Raw genomic sequence first — 23,451 nt, forward strand, 5'->3', positions numbered from 1 at the left:
ACACGAGGCTTCTCTACTCCCTCAAACCCTATTTCCCTCTTATCCGTGTACTAGTGGTAGTGCTGAGCTTCTGAGGGGCTGGGATCAAGTATAAGGAAACGCGACCGCCGTCTCCCTTTTTGCAACCCAGGTCTTCAGTATCCCAGCATGGCTGACGACTTCGTTCCTGCCAACGTCTTTGGCTCCAGCGCTGGAGGCGGTAGTATGGATTCAACCTCGCCCTCGTCTCGAGAGACCGATAAGGACAAAAGTACGCGTCCCACCTGTTCAGATGTCCATGCGTTGGATAAACCTGATTGTCCTTTGGCAGATAACTCACCCGATGACCCAATGGCATCCACAACTCTGCTAGGCGGCACATCGAAAGCCGCCTCGACTCAAGCGATCGACTCGGATGACGACGATCTGTACATGGACATTGTCGATGCAGAGGAATCAGGATGGCAGAAGCTGCCGTCTTCTTCTACAGGCGGCGACAACCCTTTATCAAGCCATGTTATCGGTGAACGCCATCTCCTACATTGGCGTGCCTAAGTATTGACGTTACATTAGCTGATGACCCTCCCATGGACACTGGCGTCGATGCAAAGCGTGTTCCCCTTGGCGCCGGGAAGGCTTCATCTGCGGCGCAGGATCTTGATCTTTCTCATTCTATCAAAGGCTTGTATCGCATCCTCGACTTGATAAGCGAACAAGGGAGCGGAGGGGGATTAGGTGACGTTTCCTCTGTGTTCGTCAATACGATTTCTGACCTTCACAATAGTCGACAAGATCATCATATCGCAGGATACTTTGCAGGCATTTGCTAACGATGTGCAGCCTGGTTCATTTACTTCTCTCACGAAGGTTGACTTTAAGCTTCTTGATAACGTCTTGGTGAAACCGCTTGGTATATACGGTGACAAGAGAGCGATTGCCGAGTATCTTGAGCGGGTCGGGGCTGTGGGAAACGATATGTACGTTGGGGTACTTGCCCTTTGTGTCTGCACCACTTACATGTTCCGATAGCTCCACGCAGTTGTTGAAAAAAGAGGACGAACGAGGAAGTGGATCGCCCTCCCTTCGATCTGGCCTATACATTCTCCGGGTTTCAGCAGCGCAACTTGAAGACAACCGAGTTTATGTTATATACTGGCCGGAAGATACAACTTGGGACGATAACGCTATCTCTTCTGTTCGTCGCAATAGGATTACCTTCATGAGGTATGTCTCCCCCGCATATGTCATTCTCACATTCACTGACTCGGACGTTCAAGGTACCTGTCGAAGATCTGCGACCAGACCATGGCACTCATGTCCGGCGAATATGCCCAGGCGATCGTCTGGAAGGAGACGGAGGACGACGATACGTATATGGACTCGGACGATGAGGGTTCTGAGCGGATGTATGCGTTCGAAGTCTGCAAAACGAACGAGCAGGAGGAGTCGGTTAAGGTTCGGCCTGGATTTACGGTGAGGCCCACTCGGACTGTGATTCTCGGTGATGAGGCTAACATCAGGCTTGGATTAGACCCCCTCATACTCTATCATGGGTATTCAAGAGCGCCCTGACGGGATGCCTGAGGATCTGAACATGATCCAACCTCGACTTATCTATGGCGAGGCCGTCCAAGGACTCATAACTGCTTGTTATAAGCCTGCAAAAGAGCAGGTGGAGAGCTTCAATGACCGTCCAATGAACAAGACACGGCTCGAAAACTTCATGTACGTCGACTGTTCAATATAGCCCTCGTAGCTTAATTGATCTGACTGCGGGTGTTATACAGCAATGATCGCGGCATCCGTCTGAGCTTTGACGACTTGGACCCACGTTCAGTCGTTAACGTGCTAGAATGCAACCTGAAAGCTCGCTGCCCGCCGTTATGCAGGAAGTTCAATAACGAGAAAACTCAAAGTCGCCAACAAATCTCATCCGACTTCGAGAGAGAGAAGAGCGAAGCACTTGATAGGCTGACTCAAGACTTGCCCCGAGTGACGCAGTCACTCCGAGATCTGATGATAGATGAGATTCTGAAAGAGTTCCCGTATGTCTCTCTGCGAGCACTCATTGCTTGTTCTAACATCAAATTGAATAGAACCCTCGAACGAGAGCGCTTACAACAGAGTCCATCAACATCTAAAGAGGATATAGTTGAAGGAGGTCAGCAAAGCCTCACTAATAAATGTCCTTGGCGTTGACTTCTTTTCAGTTTCACTCGAGACAATCAGCGCTATGTACTCCCGAGCGCAAAGCATCTTCGAGAAAGCTCGAATCGATAAACAGCTGGAGACTTTGGGGAATCAACTTCACGGCGAAAAAGAGAAAGTCTTAGTTGTCGCCTATCTCTTTGATACTCATGAGGGTCTCGATGAGAAGAAACAGGTCGAACTCGTGGATATGATCCTACACAATGACGACATCAAGCGCATCCGAAAAGTATGGGTCGATTTGTCGAAGGGTAACCGTGTGGACGAGAAATCCCGAGGTCTTATCAATGGGTTCATTTCGTCGTTAAAAGCCCTTGTGCCAACGTTTGACGCTAGCCCTACTGGGGAGGACACTTTTAAAGATGCCATAAACGAGGCGCGCCGGACTCTGGACTCAGAATTCGTAGCTAACCTTGGTACTATCGCGTCGCGTTGGCCAGTCTTGGAGGAAGCCGTGGACGCCGTTACCTCATCAATCTACGACCACTTCAATGGGCACCTGCGGAAGTTGTCAACCAAATATGCTCACGAAACACTGCACATTCAGCAGGAGGATTGCGCGAAGTGGCTCAATGCCAAACAGACCGCTCGTGAGGAACAGGCCGAACGTGACTTGTGTTCTGTCTTTATCAGCGAACTAAACCAGCACTTCGCGAATGTGTCGTCAAAGTGAGTCAAACTTTCATTTTCGTAGCTCGTCTGACTTTCCCTCTCTCCAAGGCAAGAGTTCCATGTCCAGATGGTCGTAGATGATAATTCCCCTTACTCCCGCAACCGTAAGTTTTGTCGACGGTTATTTTTATGTGTTGCTGATATGATCATGGCTGTAGGCTCCTTCCGCTTTACAGGGTACATCGCCACAACTGAGGACCCTAAGATTGAATACAGTGTTTATCCGATGCATCTGACCACCGAAGAGCGTCATAACATACAACTTGACCCGTCGTTCATTCCTACACCTCGCCCTGGACTTGCACACAGCTTCTCTTTACCAATGGGAAATGACATTATGTGCGTCGACATTGACATCAGAAGCTCGGTTTGATGATGATCTCATGGGCATTTTGACTCGCAGATATCTACAGTTTCTCGAGAACGAAGATCTTCTGTTCATCACAAGCGACCGCATGGGAAACGTGCAAGTGTATTGCGAGCCTTTGGACGCGTTAGAACGAGCAATCAATCATGTTCGCTACAAGAAACAGCTCAGTCACGACAAAATTGGCGACGACTTCCTCATCACCTTCAATGAAAGCAAGCAGACGCTCGCTGTTTTCGAATCTCAAAAGGTGCTTTCGTGCACCTCAACTTTCGCTCCTCTCTAACTTCCAGTTCAGCTGCAGCTACATATATTTGTCTTTGATGAAGGTGCACGGGCGTTGAAAGCTTCAGGCAGCACCATCAACCTTGCACCCTGGTACGACGGCACGGTGACGATTCGACATGCCTGTTTCATCTGTGGCGACGAAGAGGTACTCCTCGTCGATTCGAACGCTCGTGGGAGGATTTTCTCCCTGCTCACGATGCAGTTTAGGTAAGATGTCAAAATCAGGCACAGTCACAGTTGTCTCAATCCTCGCTCGTAAACTACAGACCCGCATCCCTCCAGTTTGCTTCAATGCCAACCGCGATCCAGTCATCACCCGACGGTTCTTGTTTCCTGGCGTTCATCCCCCAGGACTCGTCGTTCCGTATAACAGCTTACCACTGGGCGACTTTCGGGTCAAACGAGGGAACACAGCTTGCCATCAATGACTTAGGCCTAGATGACGATTGCGTACTGACTTCGTTTGGGTCAAGGAACTCAGTCCATCTGATGAAGCTAGACACCGATCCTCAGAACTGTAGATCCTTTGCTCTGGATATAACGCGGAAGTCTACCGAGTTCACGTTCAGAGCAAAGGGTGGCACTGCGGCGTCCTCTACGGAAAAGGGAAATGGCACCCTGCATAACTGCTTAGTCGACTGTCACTCCGACGTCTGGACCCGATTCCCCGTCCTCCCCGCCGTCCAGCGCCAGGCAATCACCCGGGCCAGCTCGAGGCATTCCAAGTCTCTGACGTTCGTATCTGACTTCGGTCAGAGGCGGTTCGAACCGCATTTCAGCGAGCTCATCCAAACTTTCGAGAGGACCACTCGAAAATTGTCGGGGAACGAGCTTCGCTCCATCGCCGTGACTTCCATCACGTTCAACGACTTTTACGCTGCCCTCGGGGATATTTCAAGCTTCCAAACTTCAGAATTCCGAGCTGGCGAATGGCTCGTGGAGTTGCTGTGCCTCATCCCTATCCATCTCGCGGTCACCAAGGACAATAGGTTCATCCCACTCAAGGACGGCGTTTTCTCCCCTGAGCTAGAGAAATCTCTCTTGGGTGCCGAGGTTGGGCGTATTGTCGATGCGCTCTCGTTCGGATGGTACGAGTCCATATTTCAGTCATATATGGCGTCGAAGGTAACTCTCTCACTTCATTCATCGACCCTTGTCTTATATCGCGATATGTTTAGCCCGTGAAGGTCGTCTCGTCTATGGGAGAGCAGTCCGTTGGGAAAAGCTTCATGCTCAACCATCTAGCAGACACCTCTTTTGCTGGCTCCGCCATGCGCACTACGGAAGGTGTATGGATGTCAGTGGCGCCTACAGAGGACGCTTTGATTGTAGCCCTTGACTTTGAAGGTCAAACTACTGTTCTTGATCGCGCTGCAAGGATCCGACCGCTAACATCCGTTTAGGAGTTCACAGCATTGAGCGTTCCGCGCAAGAGGATACACTACTCGTCCTATTTAACACGGCCATTTCCAACCTGGTACGTACCGTCGACAGAGTTTTACATAGATTTGTTGAAAGACCGTGTTCTTTATACCATCTCCAGGTCCTCTTCCGGAACAACTTTGCTTTGAGTCGTGATATCACAGGCCTATTCCAGTCGTTCCAGTCAAGTTCGACGGTACTCGACCCCGCCGCAAATCCGATGCTCTTCCAGTCGACACTCGTCATCATTATAAAGGTCGGGATAACAACAAAGCTCTTCAATCCATTTGGGTCTAATCGTTTTGCAGGACGTGGTTGACTCAGATAAGATGGAGATTACCAGGGAGTAAGTAGCCGTTTTCAAGCACCGGTTCTTGAACTGACGGCGGCCTTTAGATTTTCTCTCAAGTTCCATAAGATTGTACAAGATGAGCAAGAGTCGAACTTCATCTCTCGTCTTCACGGAGGAAAGCTTGATATCATCCCTTGGTAAATTCTTTCCGTGTGCGTGCATTTGAATCGTTTTCTCACGTTATTTTTAGGCCGGTGATCGAATCCAAAGAGTTCTACAAGCTCTTCCCCAAACTAAAGAAACGGTTGGACCAGCAGAACGTCACGCACCAAACGGCTGGACAGTTTTTGCATACTGCTAAAACTCTGATGGCAAAGCTTAAGGTGCGTAAAATAACTTCGAACGTTCTCATCGTAGGGAGTCTGACCTTGATATTAGGCCAATGATTGGGGGGCATTATCTCGTAAGTAACCTAGGCCAGATAGCATTATTTGCGCTCATGCATACGTTAAGACACTATGGCGTCTCACCGAGCGTTGCTCCTTCGTGCTATGCTGTCGAATGCGCTTGAGTCTGGTTTTATTGAGAACGGGGCTGAAAAAGAGCCGTTGAAGGTGCGTTTCGAGAGCAGACCTTCTTGTTGCGCCGCTAATTATTTCATCAGAATCTCGACACGGACGAGTTCATCGCTTTCAATGACACGCCAGCGGTATTTTCTGTCAGCTCCGGAGATTCTGGCCGCGAAGCTCGTTTGGCCGCGCTTGAACGGACTTGGGTTCGATTTTCGGATCGCCAACACGTCGCAGATGAAGAATGGCTTGAAGGCCTAGCATCACATCTCAACCAACTCTTATCTCTTAGAATCGATCGCGTACGTGACTGGATCTCCTCCAATCTCGCACGATTCCAGGCCGTTAGCCATGAGTCAATGGAGGAGCTCAAACGAGAGTTCGAGAACTCGACGGTGGATATGCGATCCAACATCCAGTTGTGTGGAGGACAGTGTGTATCATGTCATCTGCAGTGCATTCAGAGTCGCTTGCATCAGGGTCTGCACGACTGCAAGACTGATCACAAATGTACCCACGATTGTAATTTCTGCGAAGACGAGGACAAGATGTGCGGAATGAAGTGAGTCTCTCATCTCACTCTCCTCGAGTTATCTCAAGCTTTTGTTCAGCGCTGGACACCCGGGCAAACACATGTAAGGATTATTTTTTAAGAACACCGCGGCGCTAATCTCGCATTGCCAACGCAGCTGCGTTGTGGCATCGCATCTGTGCGGTGAGCCTTGTGACTTCTCCGGAAAACAAGGCTGCTTGGAGGCCTGCACAAAGGTATAAACATCATCTGCAGCTGAGATCGTGCCGCTAAATCCATCAATAGGTCATTGACCACGAAGACGATGAACATCGATGTGCTGCACCAGTTCATGCCTGCGGGAAGGTGGGAATCTACCGTCATGTATTATCGTCTTGCTAACAGCTCGGAAGCCTTGTGATCTAGAAGGCATTGGACTACCCGATGGCTCAGCCTACAGCTGCCCAGGGACATGCTCCGTTTCGAGGTAAGTTACTTCGATAGCCTCATCGCTTGCATTTGTTCACGAATAGTTACAAGCGATCGTGAGCATACTCAGCATCGTTGCGAAACCCGGATGTGTCCGATTAGCTGTTTGCTCTGCAAGAGATTATGCTCTCACGCGGACCATTTACACGGCCTTCATCGAGGAGCCATTCATCTTTGCGGGTACGACCTTGAATTCGCTTTGACTTTGCGGACTTTGTCTCATATCTGGTATAGTCAAGAGCACTCCTGCAATTGCATCTGCTCCAGACAAGGTATTTGCGAGATCGACACCGCACCCTTGTCGATTGAAGCCACGTTCACTGGGAGACATGAGACGTTCCAGTACACAAAGGTCAGTAGCATTACTTGCATCAACGATTTTCGCTTATGACATGTTACATTGTTAGTATTCTCAAGGTAAGACGGTATAGCCACTTCCTCCTCATACGCTAACCTCGTTACCAGTAAACAAACGGCTTAAGTGTGTCAAACCTATCCCGGCTGGCGCTACAGAGCACACCGGCGATCATACTCATAGTATGGACTCAAACGTCATTCACTTCTGCGAAAAGAGGTAAACATCAGATTTTTGTTCGATTGCATGGATATTACATAACATAATTTTATTGTTAAGGTGTGAGCACTGCGGATACTTCTGCACGCAGCCACTAGGTAACACAAATATCCTGGCTTATATTCATCAACTCACATAATAACGCAGGCCACCCTCAACCAGAACATGAAACACGACACGGTTCGATGTCTCAAACGCGCTGGGCAATTGATGGTGATGAGGGCACAACAATCGAAGTCGAGGGCCGTAGATACGCCGCGAATGACGATGGCGCACCTATGATGTGCAATCTGGTCTGCCAGTCTATGGGCCGGCATACTCATTTCTCGTATTGCCGCTCTGCGACTGCTGCAGAGTGTGCTGGGAATGACCAGATCCAGCATATTTCGAAGCGCATGAACCCGGATCCTAACCGCCCCAAAGACTTCATCACACATGGTCTCTTCTGGGGGAGAAGTGGTAGGAGTTACTTTCTGTCCTAGTGGATCTCGGGCTGAGACTTAAGTTGCTTCACCAGGATTCAAAGATCCATACTCCAGAGAGGAGCAAGCGAACTTTGCGAAATGGTGCGTCCCGCCCTTCCACTGAATCATTTACCTTACTTTATTTTTGATGGGCCATCTAGTGACGCTATGTGTGGAGGTATATTCGTCGCTCATATTTCCTATAGCACGCTCATTCAAAATTTCGTGTAGGACCCGAACACACGGCTCCTGGAGCGATGCCTTCTTACTGCACCTTACCGATGTTCCACCCTCCCAGGGATCCAACGACTGCGCCAGCGACTGGATATGTATCTAGCGATGGCCACATGTTTACGTGCAGAAACCCGGTTGTGCTGCAACAAGCCTTCCATGTGTGGGTACCTCCATATCATTCTCCAACTGACTAACCTAACTCATAAAACCCAATATTGATCAGTATCTTCGCCATCGATCGGTCCGGCTCAATGGGAAGCACGGACCGTACCCCGCTCCGGGATACACCGACCTCCGCGCAGATCAGTCGAAATTCTAACAATAGGCTCGGCGCAGTCCTCTCTGCGGTATACTCATTTTGGGCTGCAAGACACGCAGCCATCACTGCCGGCGGGCACCAGGCCAACATGCGACGCGACTCGTATAGTGTCATACTGTTCGAAAGCGATATATCGACTGCGCTGGTCAATGACTTCGGGAGCTCCCCCGAGCAGCTGCTCAACATGTTGCTTCCGTACCGAGCAAGGGGCGGCACCAACTTTACAGGGGCAATACGTCAAGCTCAGGCGATTATGGAAGGCCATTGGAGTACTGAAAGGTAGGGTCTTAACAACTTCATAGACACTTGCTTACCTTCACTCAGAACGCCGGTTGTCGTCTTCCTCTCTGATGGAGAGTGTCACATCGAAGACACGGTCACCCAGGATCTTTGCCGATCCGCTATCAGGCTTGGGTACGAGACTTCATCAACATTCTGCGTCGCATTCCTCGAGCTCGGCTCGCGGAAGAAGCTAATTAAATTTCATTCCCATAGGAAACCTGTCTCTCTGCAAACCGTGTCTTTCGGACCAGACCGCGCCTCAATGTCCCTGCGTCGAATGGCCCAGATTGCCGCCGACGCTCAGGCCACTGCCCAGCGCGACCCTCTCGCTCCTGCAGCGGCCTCAATCATTTCTGCGTTCTCGCAGGCATTGGATTCCGTGAGTCTCTTCATTTAGGTGATAAAGAACGGCAGCTCATCGAGACCCTTTCCGCAGGTTCAACTCGCCGACACATTCTTGGGGATAGCCGAGTCGTTGAAGAAGCAGAGGGGGTCTCTTATTAACTGAAAACATCATATATTCCAAATTTTCATTTCATCAAGATTTTTCTTGTCATACTGCTTATCATGTATCCTGATCGAGTCTCGTTAGAATGTGTAACTCAGTAAATCGTACGCCCTGTACCGGCTGAGGTAGTCATTTTTGAGTGTGGGAACCTTTCACGACGCCAACGCAAGTGGAACTATATTGGTCTCGAAGGACGTGTGCTCGGCGAGAGTACTAGAATGCTGAACTGTCCGTGCAAAAATACGCGAGTAATACTGCTCCGCGGGTCCATTATCCCATGCCCCAAGCCGATGTCCTTATAAGTACCCTTTGAGTGTAATGTAGTTTATTAAGTGAGATTACTTCTTGATAGCATGTAAGGTATAGTAAGAGAGCGTACACCAAACCCTCAACGAACGAAGCGTTGATGGTGGCATAGGTTGCGCGAACCAATGATCCTCAAGGATCCAGATCGAGTGATGAGGTTCACGGGCTGATAATATGTGCAACCCATGGACGACGCGAGGTTCTACTGAATGCCTTATCATGGCCAATATTAGGCAGGGAAACGAACTAAACACTAAAGAAGCACTTCTAACCTCTCCAGTTCGTCAGGCGGTCGAGCGTCGACGAGTCGTTATACGGATGTGGTGACCCCCGATCTCATTGGAAGCCTGACATACCTCGCATCATGTGTGATCGCGTCTGGGCAAGGGGTACACCGATGTCATCGTGGTCTTGCCTATCAATAAAGACGCTCTGCCTAAGCTGTATTGGGCAGGAACATTAGGTTAACTTTGCACGCAGTAACGCTAGAAGAACTTACCCGTGACTATGAATGAAGATTCGCTGTGCAAGTATCACCTCCATCCAGATAGCATTGATCGATTACACCAATGTTAAAGGCTATAATTACACTCGAGAATTAATGTGCCTGTTGGTGATCGATGAAGAAAGGCTCACTACTGGACTTGTCATTTTCCGCGGAGCACACAGGAAAGGGTGCTGGGAGTCGATGTCCGTCGGGGTTCGACATGGTAAAGTTGAGTTGACGAGGACCTCGATACAGGAGCACCTTCTGGATGCAAGTGATGATGCCGATTTCACACAACGCTGGATCTGAACGTCAGATACCATATTGACCTTGTTAGACGTATCAATGGTGGGCATGTAGACTGGACACGCACCGAAGCTAACCTGACCATTCCCTAGCCGATTAACTGAACGGCAGATGTACTTGATGCGGACTGGCCTGAGTAAGGAGCACGATCTTGCAGAGCGAGAACTGGCTCATCTAGTTGACTTTGAGATATGTGTGTCATTGGCTCACCCGGATATTATGGCGAGGATATATGGTGTGTTAGAATGCAAAGATGTCGGTGCGAGGTTCCGTGGGAGCGGAGCGTACAAGCGCAACGCGAAACGGCCAGCCCTAAAGAATAAGCGAAATAGAAGACGCACTTCCAGTTCCATGTTGTCTCTAGCTCTTTTTCGTGACGACCTCGACAAGAAATTCACATCCTGTTTTTCCGCATGTCCTCCATTTGAGCATTTGTCCAACAAAGTTCAAGGCACACCGGTATGTACGCCGACGCACTCTTTCCTTGAAGCAGGCGGTACCCTCGACTCGGATATGATACTGTTTGCTAGATCTGGTCCGTTACTTGTGTTTCCACCCTAGAACCAAGGATTGACGTGGTCGCCGTATGTGTAATTAAGGTTATGAACTGCGATAGGTATGTGCTCGCGTGAACACCATGCTTCCGAATCACAACAACCCTTGCCTTTTGTGATCGTTCCTCGATATGCAAGAGTTCATTCGTGAGCACCACCACACGAGGCTTTTAGCCCTTCCCAAACCAATTTATGGGATGGAGATACTAGGGAAACGGATCAGAGGGGAGAATCACTGAGTATAAGAAAGCAAAGAGGACACCATCGCTTTCCCTCGCCCCTTAGGTCTCTTACCGCGCAATATGGCTAATGACTTTGTTCCTGCTAATGTCTTTGGCCCCACCGCCAACGATCCACCGAGGCTGTCACTCAATGCCAACACGAGCGATGACGAGTTTGATTACGGTAAGTGCCAAAACTCAGTTTACTGTATAAACCTAATACACTGACGGACTACCGACTAGCACACGACCATGACGCGCTCATGACTCCCCCAAGCCTGTCAGGAGACACGTCGAGTATCAGCTCTGGCTATACACTTGAATCGGAGGATGAGACTACGTACATGGGTGCTAATCAGAACGGCTCGGCATGGCGAAAAACGCCTTTTTCTGTGGGCGGCGGGCATAAGACTACCGGCACAACCCGTAAGCTCGATGCTTCTTTTACGACGTGATGCCCCCGTCCTCTGACTATGTTGTAATTAATAGCCCGCCATTGAATGTAGATACTACCGAGAAGTCCTCTCGGAATAGCGTGCCTAAGGTGTTAGATCTCGACCTATCTCACTCTATCAGAGGATTGTATCGCATCCTCGACCTCATAAGCGAGCAGGGAAGCGGGGGTGGTCTAGGTGATTTTCTCGCTGAATGTTTGGTCTTCGCTTCTCACATTATTGTAGTGGACAAAATCATAATATCTCAGGGCAGCTTACAGGCTTTTGCCAACGATGTGCAGCCCGGAGCGTACACATCGCTCACAAAGGTAGATTTCAAACTTCTTGATAAGGTGCTAGTTAGCCCTGTTGGCATCTACGGCGACAAGAAGTCGATTGTGGAGCTCCTCGGTCGGCTTGGCGTTGTAGAGAAAGAGACGTATGTGTTGTTTCCGGTGCCTCGGCCAAGTAGCGCTGACGGGCCTCAAAAGAGCTACGCTTTTGTTGAAGGCGGAAGATGAACGGGGAAGGGGTTCGCCATCTCTCAGGTCTGGTTTGTACGTTCTTCGAGCGCCCCCATCCGAGACCGAAGGCAGTCGCGTTTACGTCATTCACTGGCCGGAAGACACGACATGGAATGACGATGCCATCTCCTCTGTTCGTCGCAATAGGGTCACCTTTATGAGGTATGGGTTCCACTATCGGCATTTAATGCATGCTGACTTGATACATTAAGATACCTTTCAAAGATCTGCGACCAAACCATGGCTCTCATGTCTGCTGACTATGCACAGTCGATCGTATGGAAGGAGAGCGAGGACGATGATACGTATGTGGAATCTGACGACGAAGGGCCTGAGAGAATGTACGCGTTTGAGGTCTGTAAGACAAATGAGCAAGAAGAATCGGTGACGGTCCGGCCTGGTTTCACGGTCAGTGCCATCTAGCGTTTTAGCGTCAGCAGACGCCCTGACAAACTCTCGCTTTAGACTAGCGCACCGATGATAGCGCCCGCCGAGAGACGTCTTGACAAAGCGCCCGAGGAAGCCGTGCCTATGCAACCAAGACTTATTCGTGGTGAGACAACTCAAGGTCTCATCACGGCAGGTTACAGAGCCGCCATCAAGAAGGTCGAACACTTCAAAGATCGACCGATCAACAAAGCGGTACTAGAAAACTATTTGTGCGTTCCTATATCTTTCTGCGCACATGTACCGCAGGGCGCTGAATGCTCTTTAGAAAGGATCCCCAGATTCGACTCAGTTTCAGCTCCGCTCTCGATCAGCCTACGATCGAGATTCTCATGGACACAGGTCTCCGGTCGCGATGCGAGCAACTATGTAGAAAGTTCAGCTCCGAACGCTCTGAACTTCGGCAGGGGCTTGACTCCGACATCGCGCAGAGAAGGGCCGACTCCCTCGCAAAACTCAAACAAGATCTACCTTTGTTGACGACGTCCTTCCGTGGTCTGATGATGAAAACGATATTGCACAGTTATCCGTGCGTATATCTGTCGTCATGTGTTATCAATCTACTAAATTACTGGACCAGAGCTCTGGATGTTGATCGCTTGCAACAGAAAACATCGTTACCACAAGCACAGACCCAAGGGGGTAAGTAGATATCGGCTTGTACTTGGGACTGAGTGCTGAGTGAAGTTTATTATAGCTGACCTTGACGGTCTTGCGAATAACCCTAAGATAAAAGGTCTGATCGACAGAGCTAGAGACGAGCAGCCATTGAGAACGGTGCCGGGATCGTTCCATAGTTCGAAAGAGCGGATTCTCATTATCAAGCACCTCCTAGACTCTCATAACGGCCACCTCGACGAGAAGACGCAGACTAAGCTCGTGGCGATGATTGACAACATCAAGGACATTCGCAAGGAGTGGACAGGGATGTCGAAGGGTCTGCGTCCGGGGGATAGTTCTCATGGATACATGACCAGATTGAGATCGGGATTGAAGTCTCTTCTGCCTCACGAAAGCAACAGAACCGGAGAGAAGGCGTACAAGGATGCCTTGGACATTTCACAGCGTACTTCTATTTCTCAGTTCATTTCTCGCGCCAATGACATTGCGTCTCAATGGCCGGTGTTGGAGAGGGCAGTTAATGGTTCTATGGCAGTGGTGTACGACCATTTCGCCAAGAACCTCGGGAGACTTTCGAACCAATATGCCCATGAAGCTCTGCGTATTCAAGAGGAGGATACCACGCAGCAGTTAGATCGCGAGCGTTCCAGTCGGGCGGATCAAACTCAGCGGGACTTGTGTTTCGATTTTGCTCGCAAGCTCAACGAGCACTTCTCAAATGTGTCGTCGAGGTAGGGTCAATCGCTATATGTCCGTAGATCGCTCTAACGCGGCCTTTAGGCGAGAACTCCACGTGAGTTCAGTTCGGAAGACAGGGTACTGGGCGCCATATTCTCGTGAGCTTGACATCGCCGAATGTAATCGGATGCTGACATGATTTCTATGTTAGCTACCCTTTCGGTGAAAGGACGCCTCATCACGAAAGAAGACGATCAGGTTGTGTACCAGGCCCATCTGATGCAGCTAACCATCGAAGATTGCCATGAACTGCAGCTCGACAGCTCATTTGTTCCCTCACCTCGCTTTGGCGTGGCATATACCTTCTCTCTGCCCACAGGGAGCGAGATCATGTAAGTTCTGCGCAGCGTGTATATACTGTATTTGCAAGGACTACACGACTCATATCCGTCTCCTATAGCTACTCACAACTTCTTGAGGATGATCAATTGCTCCTCCTGACGAGCGATCGCCGGGGCAATATCCTGGTTTACCGCGAGTCCTTGGACGCTCTGGAAGGCGCCATAGCTCATGAACGGTACAAGACAAAACTGAGTCGTGACAAAGTCGGCGATGACATCCTCATCGCGTTCAACGAAGGCAAACACATGCTTGCTGTCTGTGAATCACATAAGGTACTTCTTGCCTCGCTAACTCTTTTCCCCCTGTCTGACGTGAAATAAGCTTCAACTGCACTTTTTCGTGTTCGACGAGGATGCCCGGTCCCTGAAGGCATCCGGCAGCGCCATCAACCTCGCCTTGTATTACGATGGCCTGGCGATTCAGCATATATCCTTCGTCTGTGGTGACGAGGAGCTTCTTCTCGTTGACTCTAGTGCCCGAGGAAGGATATTCTCGCTCGTTACGATGCAATTTAGGTAGGAGTCAATCCCCTGCATTCAGTATGCCATTATCTCATGAAATAATCATTCCAGGCCTGCAACGCTTCAGTTCGCTACCATCCCCTCTGCAGTGTATACATCACCGGATGGATCCTGCTTCTTGGTATCGTGTTCTCAGGATTCGTCGTTCTCTGTCATGGCATATCACTGGATCACGTTCGGTTCCAGCGACGGAACGAAGCTTGCTATTGATGACCTGGGATCAGAGGACGACATTATGATGACTTCATTCGGTTCCAGAAACTCTGTGCATTTGATGAAGCTCGACGCCAACTCTCAGACTTGCAAGTCCTTCGCACTGGATATCACTCGAAAGTCTACGGAGTTTATGTTCAAGGAGAAGGGCGTAAAGTCTGCACCTTCCGCAGATAAGAGCGGCAGTACCTTGCATAATTGTCTGATTGACTGCCACTCAGAGGTCTGGACCCGATTCCCAGTTCTTCCCGCCATTCAACGCCAGGCAATCACTACGTCCAGCACTCGATGCCCCAAGTCTTTGACGTTCGTGTCTGACTTCGGTCAGAAGCGGGTCTCGCCGCATTTTGGCGAGCTCATCCAGACTTTCGAGAGAACTGCGCGCAAAATCACGGGGAACGAGCTGCGCTGTATCACGATCAATGCCATGACCTTCAACGATTTCTATGCCTCTCTAGACGCCTCGTCCACCTCACATAGTATATCTCATTTCAGAGCCGGAGAGTGGCTCGTGGAGCTCTTGTGCCTCATCCCCATCCATCTCGCGATCACGAAGGACAACCGGTTCATTCCGCTCAAAGACGGAGTCTTTTCTCCCGAGCTCGAGAAGTCGCTACTCGGAGCCGAGGTTGGGCGCATCGTTGACTCGCTCTCGTTCGGTTGGTACGAGTCTATCTTCCAGTCTTATATGGCATCTAAGGTAGGTGTGTTACACGAATTATGGACGATGGCTCACTGCAAGTTATTCCCAGCCGGTGAAAGTGGTTTCTTCGATGGGCGAGCAGTCTGTTGGGAAGAGTTTTGCGCTTAACCATTTTGCGGATACTTCGTTTGCTGGTTCCGCGATGCGTACGACAGAAGGTGTATGGATGTCAGTAACACCTACGGAAGACACGTTGATCGTGGCACTGGACTTCGAGGGTGCGAAGAGCCATTGACTCAGCGGACTCATTGACTAATCAACACCTAGGCGTACACAGCATCGAGCGTTCAGCACAAGAGGACACGCTACTTGTCTTGTTTAACACGGCTATTTCCAACTTGGTACGTATATCCAGTCGATCGTCTCGTTTCTCAACTGATGGAAATCGTTGGGGTTCTAGGTGCTATTCAGGAACAATTTCACTCTAAGCCGCGATATCACTGGCCTCTTCAAATCGTTCCAATCAAGTTCTACTGTCCTCGATCCCGCCGCGAACCCGATGCTTTTCCAGTCAACTCTTGTTATTATCATCAAAGATGTAGTGGACGCAGACGCGCAGGAGATAAAAAAGGAGTGAGGATCCGCCATTTCCTCTCTTTTCACTAGCTCGCTGAGTAAGCCAAATTACAAGGTTTTCTCTGAAGTTCCACAGGATCGTGCAAGACGAGCAAGAGTCCAACTTCATATCCCGTCTTCATGGCGGAAAGCTCGAAATCATTCCATGGTGCGTTTATGCTCTAGTGCTATTCAACGCTCATATATTTTTCTTACCGTATCTCCAGGCCTGTCATCGAGTCAAAAGAGTTCTATAAGCTATTTCCAAGGCTGAAAAAGCGTCTAGATCAACAAAAGGTCACGCACCCAGCGGCAGGGCAGTTCCTGCATACCGTCAAGACGCTAATGGCCAAATTAAAGGTTAGCGAACTCGATCTACCATCCTTGCTTAATAATTCCCAGACTGACTCGCTACGGCCTTAGTCTAACGACTGGGGAGCTCTGTCTCGTAAGGGCTTTGCGCAATTCGTCAAAATAATCATGATTGATGTTTTTATTAGACACCATGGCGGCCCACCGAGCACTACAGCTTCATAACATGTTGCCGAATGCTTTGGAATCTGGCTTCGTTGTGAACGGAATTGAACGAGAGCCATTGAAGGCAAGGTTTGCATGTCTATGTCATCACCCCCATACTGACGAGCCGCACCAGAACTTGGACACCGACGAGTTTGTTAATGCGAACGACACAGCCTCCGTATTCGCCGTAGGTCCCAGTGGCACCGATCGTGAAGCTCGCTTGGTGGCTTTAGAGCAGTCGTGGGATCAATTCTCCACGCGACAACAGGTTACGGACGAAACCTGGTTCGAAGGCCTCGCGTCGCACGTCGACCATCTCCTGACTCTCAGATTCAATCGCGTCGGAGAATGGATCTCTTCGAACCTCGTGCGCTTCCAAGCGGTCAGCCACGAGTCGATCGAGGATCTCAAGCGTACCTTTGAGAGTACAACGGTTGATATGCGATCCAATGTCCAGTTGTGTGGTGCCCAATGTGCGTCGTGCCATCTACGATGCATTCAGAGTCGCCTGCACCAAGGTCAACACGACTGCAAGACCGACCATACGTGCTCGCATGATTGCGACTTCTGCGAGGAAGACATAAAGCTGTGTGGAATGAAGTAAGTCCTCGGTCTGTTTCACCTGATTGATGCCTCATGCTTTCATTAGAGCGGGTCACCCTGGAAAGCATATGTGAGTGTTGTGCGCCAGTATCCGTGATAGAAGTGATTTCAATTCCCTCACATAGCTGCGTGGTGAGCTCGCATCTGTGTGGTGCTCCTTGCACATTCTCCGGAAGACAGGGCTGTTTGGAGGCTTGCACTAAGGTATCGTCAACTCATAGCTTCAATTAATGAGCTAGACTTTGATCAATACATAGTTTATTGACCACGATGACGATGAGCATACATGCGCTGCATCCGTGCACGCATGTGGAGAGGTGAGTCATTCGCTCGAAAATAGTACCGCCTTTTTCACCGCTCATCAGCTCTGCGACCTGGGAGGCGTGAGGTTGGCGGATGGATCTACATACAACTGTCCCGGAACGTGTTCTGAGCCAAGGTAAGCAGCTCAGCTTATGTGCTTTTCAACTGACTGAGTAAATAAAATCCATCAGCGACAGCGAGCACACGCAGCATCACTGTGATACTCGGATGTGCCCGATCACTTGTATGCTTTGCAAGAGGCTCTGCTCCCACGGAGATCATCTACATGGCTTACACCGGGGAGCAATGCACCTGTGCGGGTACGAACTTCAATGTATTCTTATATATATGTTGACACTGATTCGCCCCCAATTTAGCCAAGAGCACTCGTGCAAACAGAACTGCTCTAGACCTGGAATATGCGAGATCGACACCGCGCCCATGTCAATTGAGGCAACGTTCACCGGTAGACACGAGACATTCCAGTACACGAAGGTCTGTTTATCTCTTCTCCCAAATGCACAATAAAATAATGACGATCAAATGCACAGTACTCTCAAGGCAAGCTATTCAGTGCTTTTCTCAGCCGTTTATGCACTGATTTGTGTTAAAGTCAGCAAACGGCTTAAGTGTATAAAGCTAATTCCAGCCGGCGCTACCGAGCATGTAGGTGAACATACGCATAGTATAGATCCAAACGTCATCCACTTCTGCGAGAAACGGTGCGATATCTCCCTTCCGTTCGTGGATGCATATTATCTCATATATGTCTACCCGAAGATGTGAATACTGCGGTCATTTCTGCACGCAGCCGCTAGGTACCACACGCCTACCTTTGATCTCATTTTAACCAGCAGTCTGATAATGCCGGCGCGTAGGTCATCCCCAGAAGGAGCACGAAACGCGCCATGGATCCATGTCCCAGACCCGGTGGGCAATCGACGGAGACGACGATGCCGCCATCGACGTGGAGGGCCGCAAATACGCCGCGAACGACGAGGGGGCGCCGATGATGTGTAACCTGGTCTGCCAGACCCTGGCCAGACACGCTCACATCACGTATTGTCGTGCGACGAACACCACAGAGTGTACTGGTAACGACCAGGTCCAACATATTCAGCAGCGTCTGAAGCCGGAGCCCGATCGTGAGAAGGATTTTATCACACATAGTTTGTATTGGAAGAGGAGTGGTAAGTGCTGGTGGGTTGTATCGGCAAAGTTGTGCTGATAATCTTCTTCTAGGGTTCAAAGATCCATATTCCAGGGAGGAGCAAGTCAACTTCGCCAAATGGTAGGTCGTGTGCTCTTGGGAGTATTTATTTTGTTCTCATGTTTCGACGGAATGCCCAGCGACGCCATGTGTGCAGGTACGCTTGAGCTTCTCTTCATTCGCTTCAGTTTGCTTAATAGCCATACGCATAGGTCCCGAACACGCGGGTCCTGGAGCGGTTCCTTCCTACTGTACATTGCCAATCTTTCACCCTCCTAGAGACTCCGCCGATACTCCGACCACCGGCTACGTCTCCAGCGACGGACACCTCTTCGGGTGCAGGAACCCTGTCGTCCTGCAGCAGGCATTCCATGTGTCAGTCCACCACTTCGCTGCCAACATTATACCCATCTAACCTAGCGCAAAAACGTCCCGTAGCATCTTCGTGATCGACAGGTCCGCATCAATGGGCATCTCCGACCGGCGCCCGCTTCCCGGAACTCCCACGACAGCGCTCATCTCCAAAACAGCGAACAACAGGCTCGGCGCCGTCTTCTCCGCACTGCACTCTTTCTGGGTCGCACGGCACGCGGCGGTCACTGCGGGTGCAGGCGGCGGCGATCAGGCTGCTGCCAACCTGAACCTCCGGCGCGACGCGTACAGCGTCGTCATGTTCGACCACGAGGTCACGACCGCGCTCGCCAACGACTTCGAAAGCACGCCCGAGGAGCTGCTGAACGCCGTGCTCGCGTACAAAGATAGGGGCGGGACCAATTTCACCGGCGCGATGAAGCGAGGGCAGGCGGTCATGGAGGCGCACTGGAGCACCGAGCGGTAAGTGAGAACGTGGCATCGCCGGAGCACACTAACCTTTGACACCTCTCCGATACCGAATACTTATGCGATCTTATTTCTTGAATTGTTGTTATTGGCAGAACACCGGTTATCGTCTTCCTGTCTGACGGGGAGTGCAGCATCGCGGACACGGTCACACAGGACGCGTGCCGGGCCGCTATCAAACTTGGGTGAGTCAGATCTTCCCCAAACTCGAGGCATCGGTGGACCTTGATCATAACACGCCCGTGATCACGTAGGAAACCCGTGTCTCTACAGACCGTGTCTTTCGGGCGAGATACCTCCTCGAGCTCCTTACGAAGGATGGCCGAGATTGCCGCCGACGCTCAGGCCAGCGCGCCGCGCGATCTTCTAGTGCCGGCTGGAGCCTCGGTCAAGTCCGCATTTTCGCAAGCACTGGATTCCGTAAGTCGACCCCACCATTCGCGAACTTTTTAGCGACGCTCATTCCCATCCATCACCTAGGTCCAACTAGCGGAGACATTCCTAGGCATCGCCGAGTCGCTGAGAAAGCAGAGGGGATCCCTGATCAACTAAAAGAAGTCAGCGCAATCTTGAGCGTTTGCGTATTCTGAACCTTGTTGGTCTTTGGTTTTGTCGTATGATTCGTCGTATATGTTGTACCCTTGATGATCTGTTCGATAGCCTTGACGGCCCTCTTGGGGTGGTGCTTGCTGAATTTTAACGTGAAACCTGGGAGACGTCGCGGCGGTGATCAACTGACGTCCGCCTGCAAGCATGTGCGGCACGCTCGTGCTTGGATGACAGGACATCAGCCAGTTATCGCGTTCTAGGACTCAGAGGAAAGCCAAGACAACGCCGTTAAGTAGCGCTATCAGGAACAAAACGTCTTATGAACACCCAAGACCCTGGTAGATGGTGAGCGACCACCCCATGCTACGAGGTGATCTACAAGGGATTGCAACTGAGCTGGCTCATGTGGACGCACCTATGATCACAACCGGAATACCGAGAAAGCATAATTTCACTGTCAGTCAAGGGGCAAGTACGCGAGTGAGAGCAAAGAATGCCATATTTTGTGGGGTGCATGCATCATACCAAGTTGTCATAAAGATCCATGGGTAGCCCAGTGGGAGAGCATGCGAGGGCGACAAGACGTCCAAACGGCAAGCAGGGGTGGGGACAATTACAACATTTACTCCTCTTCCTCCTCTTCCTCCTCGACCTCTTCCTCCTCCTCTTCCCTGGCAGCCTCTACGACGGCAGTGGCGATACGGTCGAGGTCACGCTGGCCGTCCTGGGAGATTCTCCGGCCACCGTTGTCGGTCTGCTCGAGGACGCCGATCTTCTCGAGGGACTGGCAGATCCGTCGCTGGACCGAGGAGGAGCAGGGGGCGTGGTGCGATGGACGGTTGCCGCGGCGGTTGCGGCCACCGTGGAGCTTGGTCAAAGCGCCGATGCCGACATCTTTTCTGAGGTAGATGTGCCGTGCGATAGCAGCTGATGGGTTGGCGCGACATATGTCATCGGGCGAATGAAAGGTTGATCAGGTTGCGGCTTACCGGCACGAACGTAGTACCAGTCGGGGTCGTAGGGTGCAAGCTCCTTGTAGGAGCCGGTTTTGACCATGTCAACCCATGTGGGGACCTCAAGCTTGCCTGATCGCTTGAGGTGAGACGAGTATGCGACAATGAAGGCGTCTGCGCTGTTGACAAGAGGTCGTGAACAGTTCCGAGCCTAATTACACATGTGACGGACCTGATATCCCTAACTCCCGGCATGGTGGATTGTCTTGAAGTAAGCTGCGCGGAACGTTGAGCGCGTCGGAGGGCGTGTGTGTACTGGACTGAGAATTAGAGTTTGGGGGTAGTTGAAGTCCCGACATCCCGCTGTGCAGTTGCTGGCTGAGTCAGCATTCCCTTAAGTAGAGCAAGTCACGTTACAATGTTTTCCCCCTATCTGCGAGATGGAATCAAATGACGCCGCTCCATGGTCTTTGATCGGTGCTTGATTCCGTCCTCGTCGTGTGCGTTAGTTACCTCATCCTCATTTGTCATTTCTCATTTCTCTTTCCAAAGGCGCGGCTTGTAGTTTTCTGGTCCACCGAATGGTTCCGGACACTGTATGAGTGAATGTGGGATTGTCCACCGCCCTTTCTAATTTTGTAGTCGCGCTGATAAGCTCCTACTTCCCCAGGTCTTTCTACAGCCACGACTATCATGGGCTTAACACCGACTCCCCCAATCAGCACCAAGGACCAGGACACGCCAGTCTACTCAACATCCATCCTGCCCACCGAGCTCCTCATCGAAATCTTCATCTTCGCTGTCCGTGGCAACCCCGACACCCTCGCAGCACTCACGCTCTCCAAGGTCTGTCACCTTTGGCGCGACACCATTGACATCAGCCCGCGCATTTGGCAGCATGTCACTGTACGCGATACAGGGCACTCGGACAAGTTCATCGATGCTCAGGCCCAACTTTGGGTTCAGCGCTCCTTCCCTCTCCAATTCAGCCTCGAGCTGCATCTCACCGACTTTCAGCGACTCCTCTCCATACTCTCCTCCTATCTCTGTCATCTCGACAGATGGAGACTATGCAAGATAGAGTACGAGAACCGCATATTCCTCATCAGCATGCCCCTCCTCGCTCGCAAGCGCAGGCCTTTACTCCGGCACCTTGAACTTCAGCTCCGCGAACCGTTCGACGACGTGAACAACAGTGACGGGGGCAATGACGAGTCTATTTTCTACTCCGACGGTGCACCCTACATCTCAATGCACATCCCTATCAGCCAGCTTCCCTCCAGCATTCCCTTCCGTACCCTCGGCTTCTCCTCCCTCGACATCACCGAAGCATCCCTCGACCACGCTGTCTCCTCCCCCGACCTCCTTGCCTTCCTCCGCAGCTGCCCCATGCTCGAAACCTTCGCCTACCATGGGTCCTCTTTCGCCGAAGACATTCTCCCCGTCTCCCCGCCGATCATCGTCCTCCCGCACCTCGAGAAACTCCTACTCCACACCGTCTGCAACCAGCGCGCGATCCTCTCCTCCCTCTGCGCGCCCCTCCTGCGCGAGCTCCGCCTCAAGCACATGAACGTCGACTACCCCCTCCCCGCCTACCACGCCGTCGAGCCCGGCGACTCGGACGACGAAGCCGCCGACTTCTCCCAGTCCCCGTCGAGCGACCACCACACCGGGATGGGCCTGCGCGCGTTCCTGACGCGCTCGCGGCCCCCGCTCGAGGTGCTCGACATGTGCTTCGTCGATATGCGCACCAAGGACTTCCGCTGGATGTTCGAGCGCCTCCCGCGCCTGCGCTACTTCTCCATCGAGGGCTCGGACATGTCGGACAAAGTCATCGCGCTCTTCGCGCCCTTCAGGGTGTACCGCTCCCCCACGGTGTCGCCGGGCGCCTCGCCGTCTACTGCGCTGGCCGAGCTGGAGCCCCGCTACGCTGTGCGCTTGCCGCGCCTCGCGATCCTGAAACTGTTCAGCTGCCAACAGTGCTCTGGCGAGAGCATGGTCGACGCGATCACCCGTCGCGTGCGGTTCATGGACTCGGCGATGCCGAACAACTCCCTCGTCCACGTCGTTATCGCGAACTGCCAGAGCTTCACGACGCGGAACGGCCAGGATCTGGAATGGGAGCTCGGGCATCGGCTGCACTGGTCGCTGTAACGTCTGTTTTTTATGAATCTGCGACATACTGCAGGCTGCAAATTTATTGCTCATCGCTATCATCTTCCTCTTCTGCTTTCAGCTCACCAAACACGATTCTTGTAACCTATGCATTATGTATCCATTACTATCCTCTTCAGCTTTACATTATACTTTAACTTTAGATAGGA

General features: G+C 51.2%; 6 protein-coding genes across 6 annotated transcripts; 5 read left to right on the plus strand and 1 right to left on the minus strand.

Annotated features, from left to right (window-relative positions):
* Window positions 1-94: 94 nt before the first annotated feature.
* CONPUDRAFT_82336 (uncharacterized protein) lies at window positions 95-9,288 on the plus strand. The gene is made up of 41 exons (XM_007770527.1): window positions 95-250; window positions 311-502; window positions 553-714; window positions 764-956; window positions 1,009-1,203; window positions 1,257-1,452; window positions 1,511-1,704; window positions 1,767-2,024; window positions 2,076-2,140; window positions 2,190-2,856; window positions 2,908-2,963; window positions 3,018-3,198; window positions 3,263-3,476; window positions 3,525-3,721; window positions 3,781-4,639; window positions 4,693-4,861; window positions 4,918-4,991; window positions 5,058-5,192; window positions 5,245-5,282; window positions 5,333-5,425; window positions 5,479-5,611; window positions 5,667-5,691; window positions 5,742-5,842; window positions 5,893-6,359; window positions 6,409-6,432; window positions 6,487-6,565; window positions 6,615-6,674; window positions 6,722-6,795; window positions 6,849-6,977; window positions 7,032-7,149; window positions 7,205-7,214; window positions 7,263-7,371; window positions 7,432-7,469; window positions 7,519-7,830; window positions 7,889-7,937; window positions 7,997-8,013; window positions 8,067-8,229; window positions 8,293-8,667; window positions 8,713-8,802; window positions 8,884-9,049; window positions 9,107-9,288. Exons 1-41 carry the CDS (start codon window positions 148-150, stop codon window positions 9,176-9,178), a joined length of 6,852 nt encoding a protein of 2,283 aa, XP_007768717.1. The 5' UTR covers window positions 95-147; the 3' UTR covers window positions 9,179-9,288.
* A 137-nt stretch (window positions 9,289-9,425) lies between these two features.
* Window positions 9,426-10,447, plus strand: CONPUDRAFT_82338 (uncharacterized protein). Its single transcript, XM_007770528.1, has 4 exons — window positions 9,426-9,925; window positions 9,984-10,063; window positions 10,121-10,276; window positions 10,345-10,447. Exons 2-4 carry the CDS (start codon window positions 9,996-9,998, stop codon window positions 10,367-10,369), a joined length of 249 nt encoding a protein of 82 aa, XP_007768718.1. The 5' UTR covers window positions 9,426-9,925; window positions 9,984-9,995; the 3' UTR covers window positions 10,370-10,447.
* A 1,059-nt stretch (window positions 10,448-11,506) lies between these two features.
* CONPUDRAFT_55755 (uncharacterized protein) lies at window positions 11,507-17,273 on the plus strand (the record flags this gene model as incomplete). The annotated part of the gene is made up of 18 exons (XM_007770030.1): window positions 11,507-11,684; window positions 11,733-11,929; window positions 11,997-12,172; window positions 12,223-12,418; window positions 12,476-12,697; window positions 12,772-12,949; window positions 13,140-13,809; window positions 13,859-13,914; window positions 13,968-14,148; window positions 14,217-14,416; window positions 14,769-15,592; window positions 15,645-15,813; window positions 15,863-15,936; window positions 15,996-16,168; window positions 16,227-16,319; window positions 16,378-16,510; window positions 16,574-16,598; window positions 16,651-17,273. The coding sequence occupies 18 exons, from the start codon at window positions 11,507-11,509 to the stop codon at window positions 17,271-17,273; spliced, it is 4,368 nt and encodes a 1,455-aa protein (XP_007768220.1).
* A 1,978-nt stretch (window positions 17,274-19,251) lies between these two features.
* On the plus strand, window positions 19,252-20,177 carry CONPUDRAFT_55986 (uncharacterized protein; the record flags this gene model as incomplete). The annotated part of the gene is made up of 4 exons (XM_007770046.1): window positions 19,252-19,619; window positions 19,721-19,810; window positions 19,880-20,045; window positions 20,106-20,177. 4 exons carry the CDS (start codon window positions 19,252-19,254, stop codon window positions 20,175-20,177), a joined length of 696 nt encoding a protein of 231 aa, XP_007768236.1.
* A 472-nt stretch (window positions 20,178-20,649) lies between these two features.
* Window positions 20,650-21,443, minus strand: CONPUDRAFT_137348 (ribosomal protein S19). The gene is made up of 3 exons (XM_007770529.1): window positions 21,360-21,443; window positions 21,164-21,306; window positions 20,650-21,101 (listed from the first exon to the last, which is right to left on the minus strand). Exons 1-3 carry the CDS (start codon window positions 21,380-21,382, stop codon window positions 20,797-20,799), a joined length of 471 nt encoding a protein of 156 aa, XP_007768719.1. The 5' UTR covers window positions 21,383-21,443; the 3' UTR covers window positions 20,650-20,796.
* A 248-nt stretch (window positions 21,444-21,691) lies between these two features.
* On the plus strand, window positions 21,692-23,281 carry CONPUDRAFT_165524 (uncharacterized protein; the record flags this gene model as incomplete). The annotated part of the gene is made up of 2 exons (XM_007770530.1): window positions 21,692-21,735; window positions 21,798-23,281. Exons 1-2 carry the CDS (start codon window positions 21,726-21,728, stop codon window positions 23,279-23,281), a joined length of 1,494 nt encoding a protein of 497 aa, XP_007768720.1. The 5' UTR covers window positions 21,692-21,725.
* Window positions 23,282-23,451: the final 170 nt, after the last annotated feature.

The sequence above is a fragment of the Coniophora puteana genome (assembly GCF_000271625.1).
Source record: "Coniophora puteana RWD-64-598 SS2 unplaced genomic scaffold CONPUscaffold_6, whole genome shotgun sequence".
Lineage (NCBI taxonomy): Eukaryota > Fungi > Basidiomycota > Agaricomycetes > Boletales > Coniophoraceae > Coniophora > Coniophora puteana.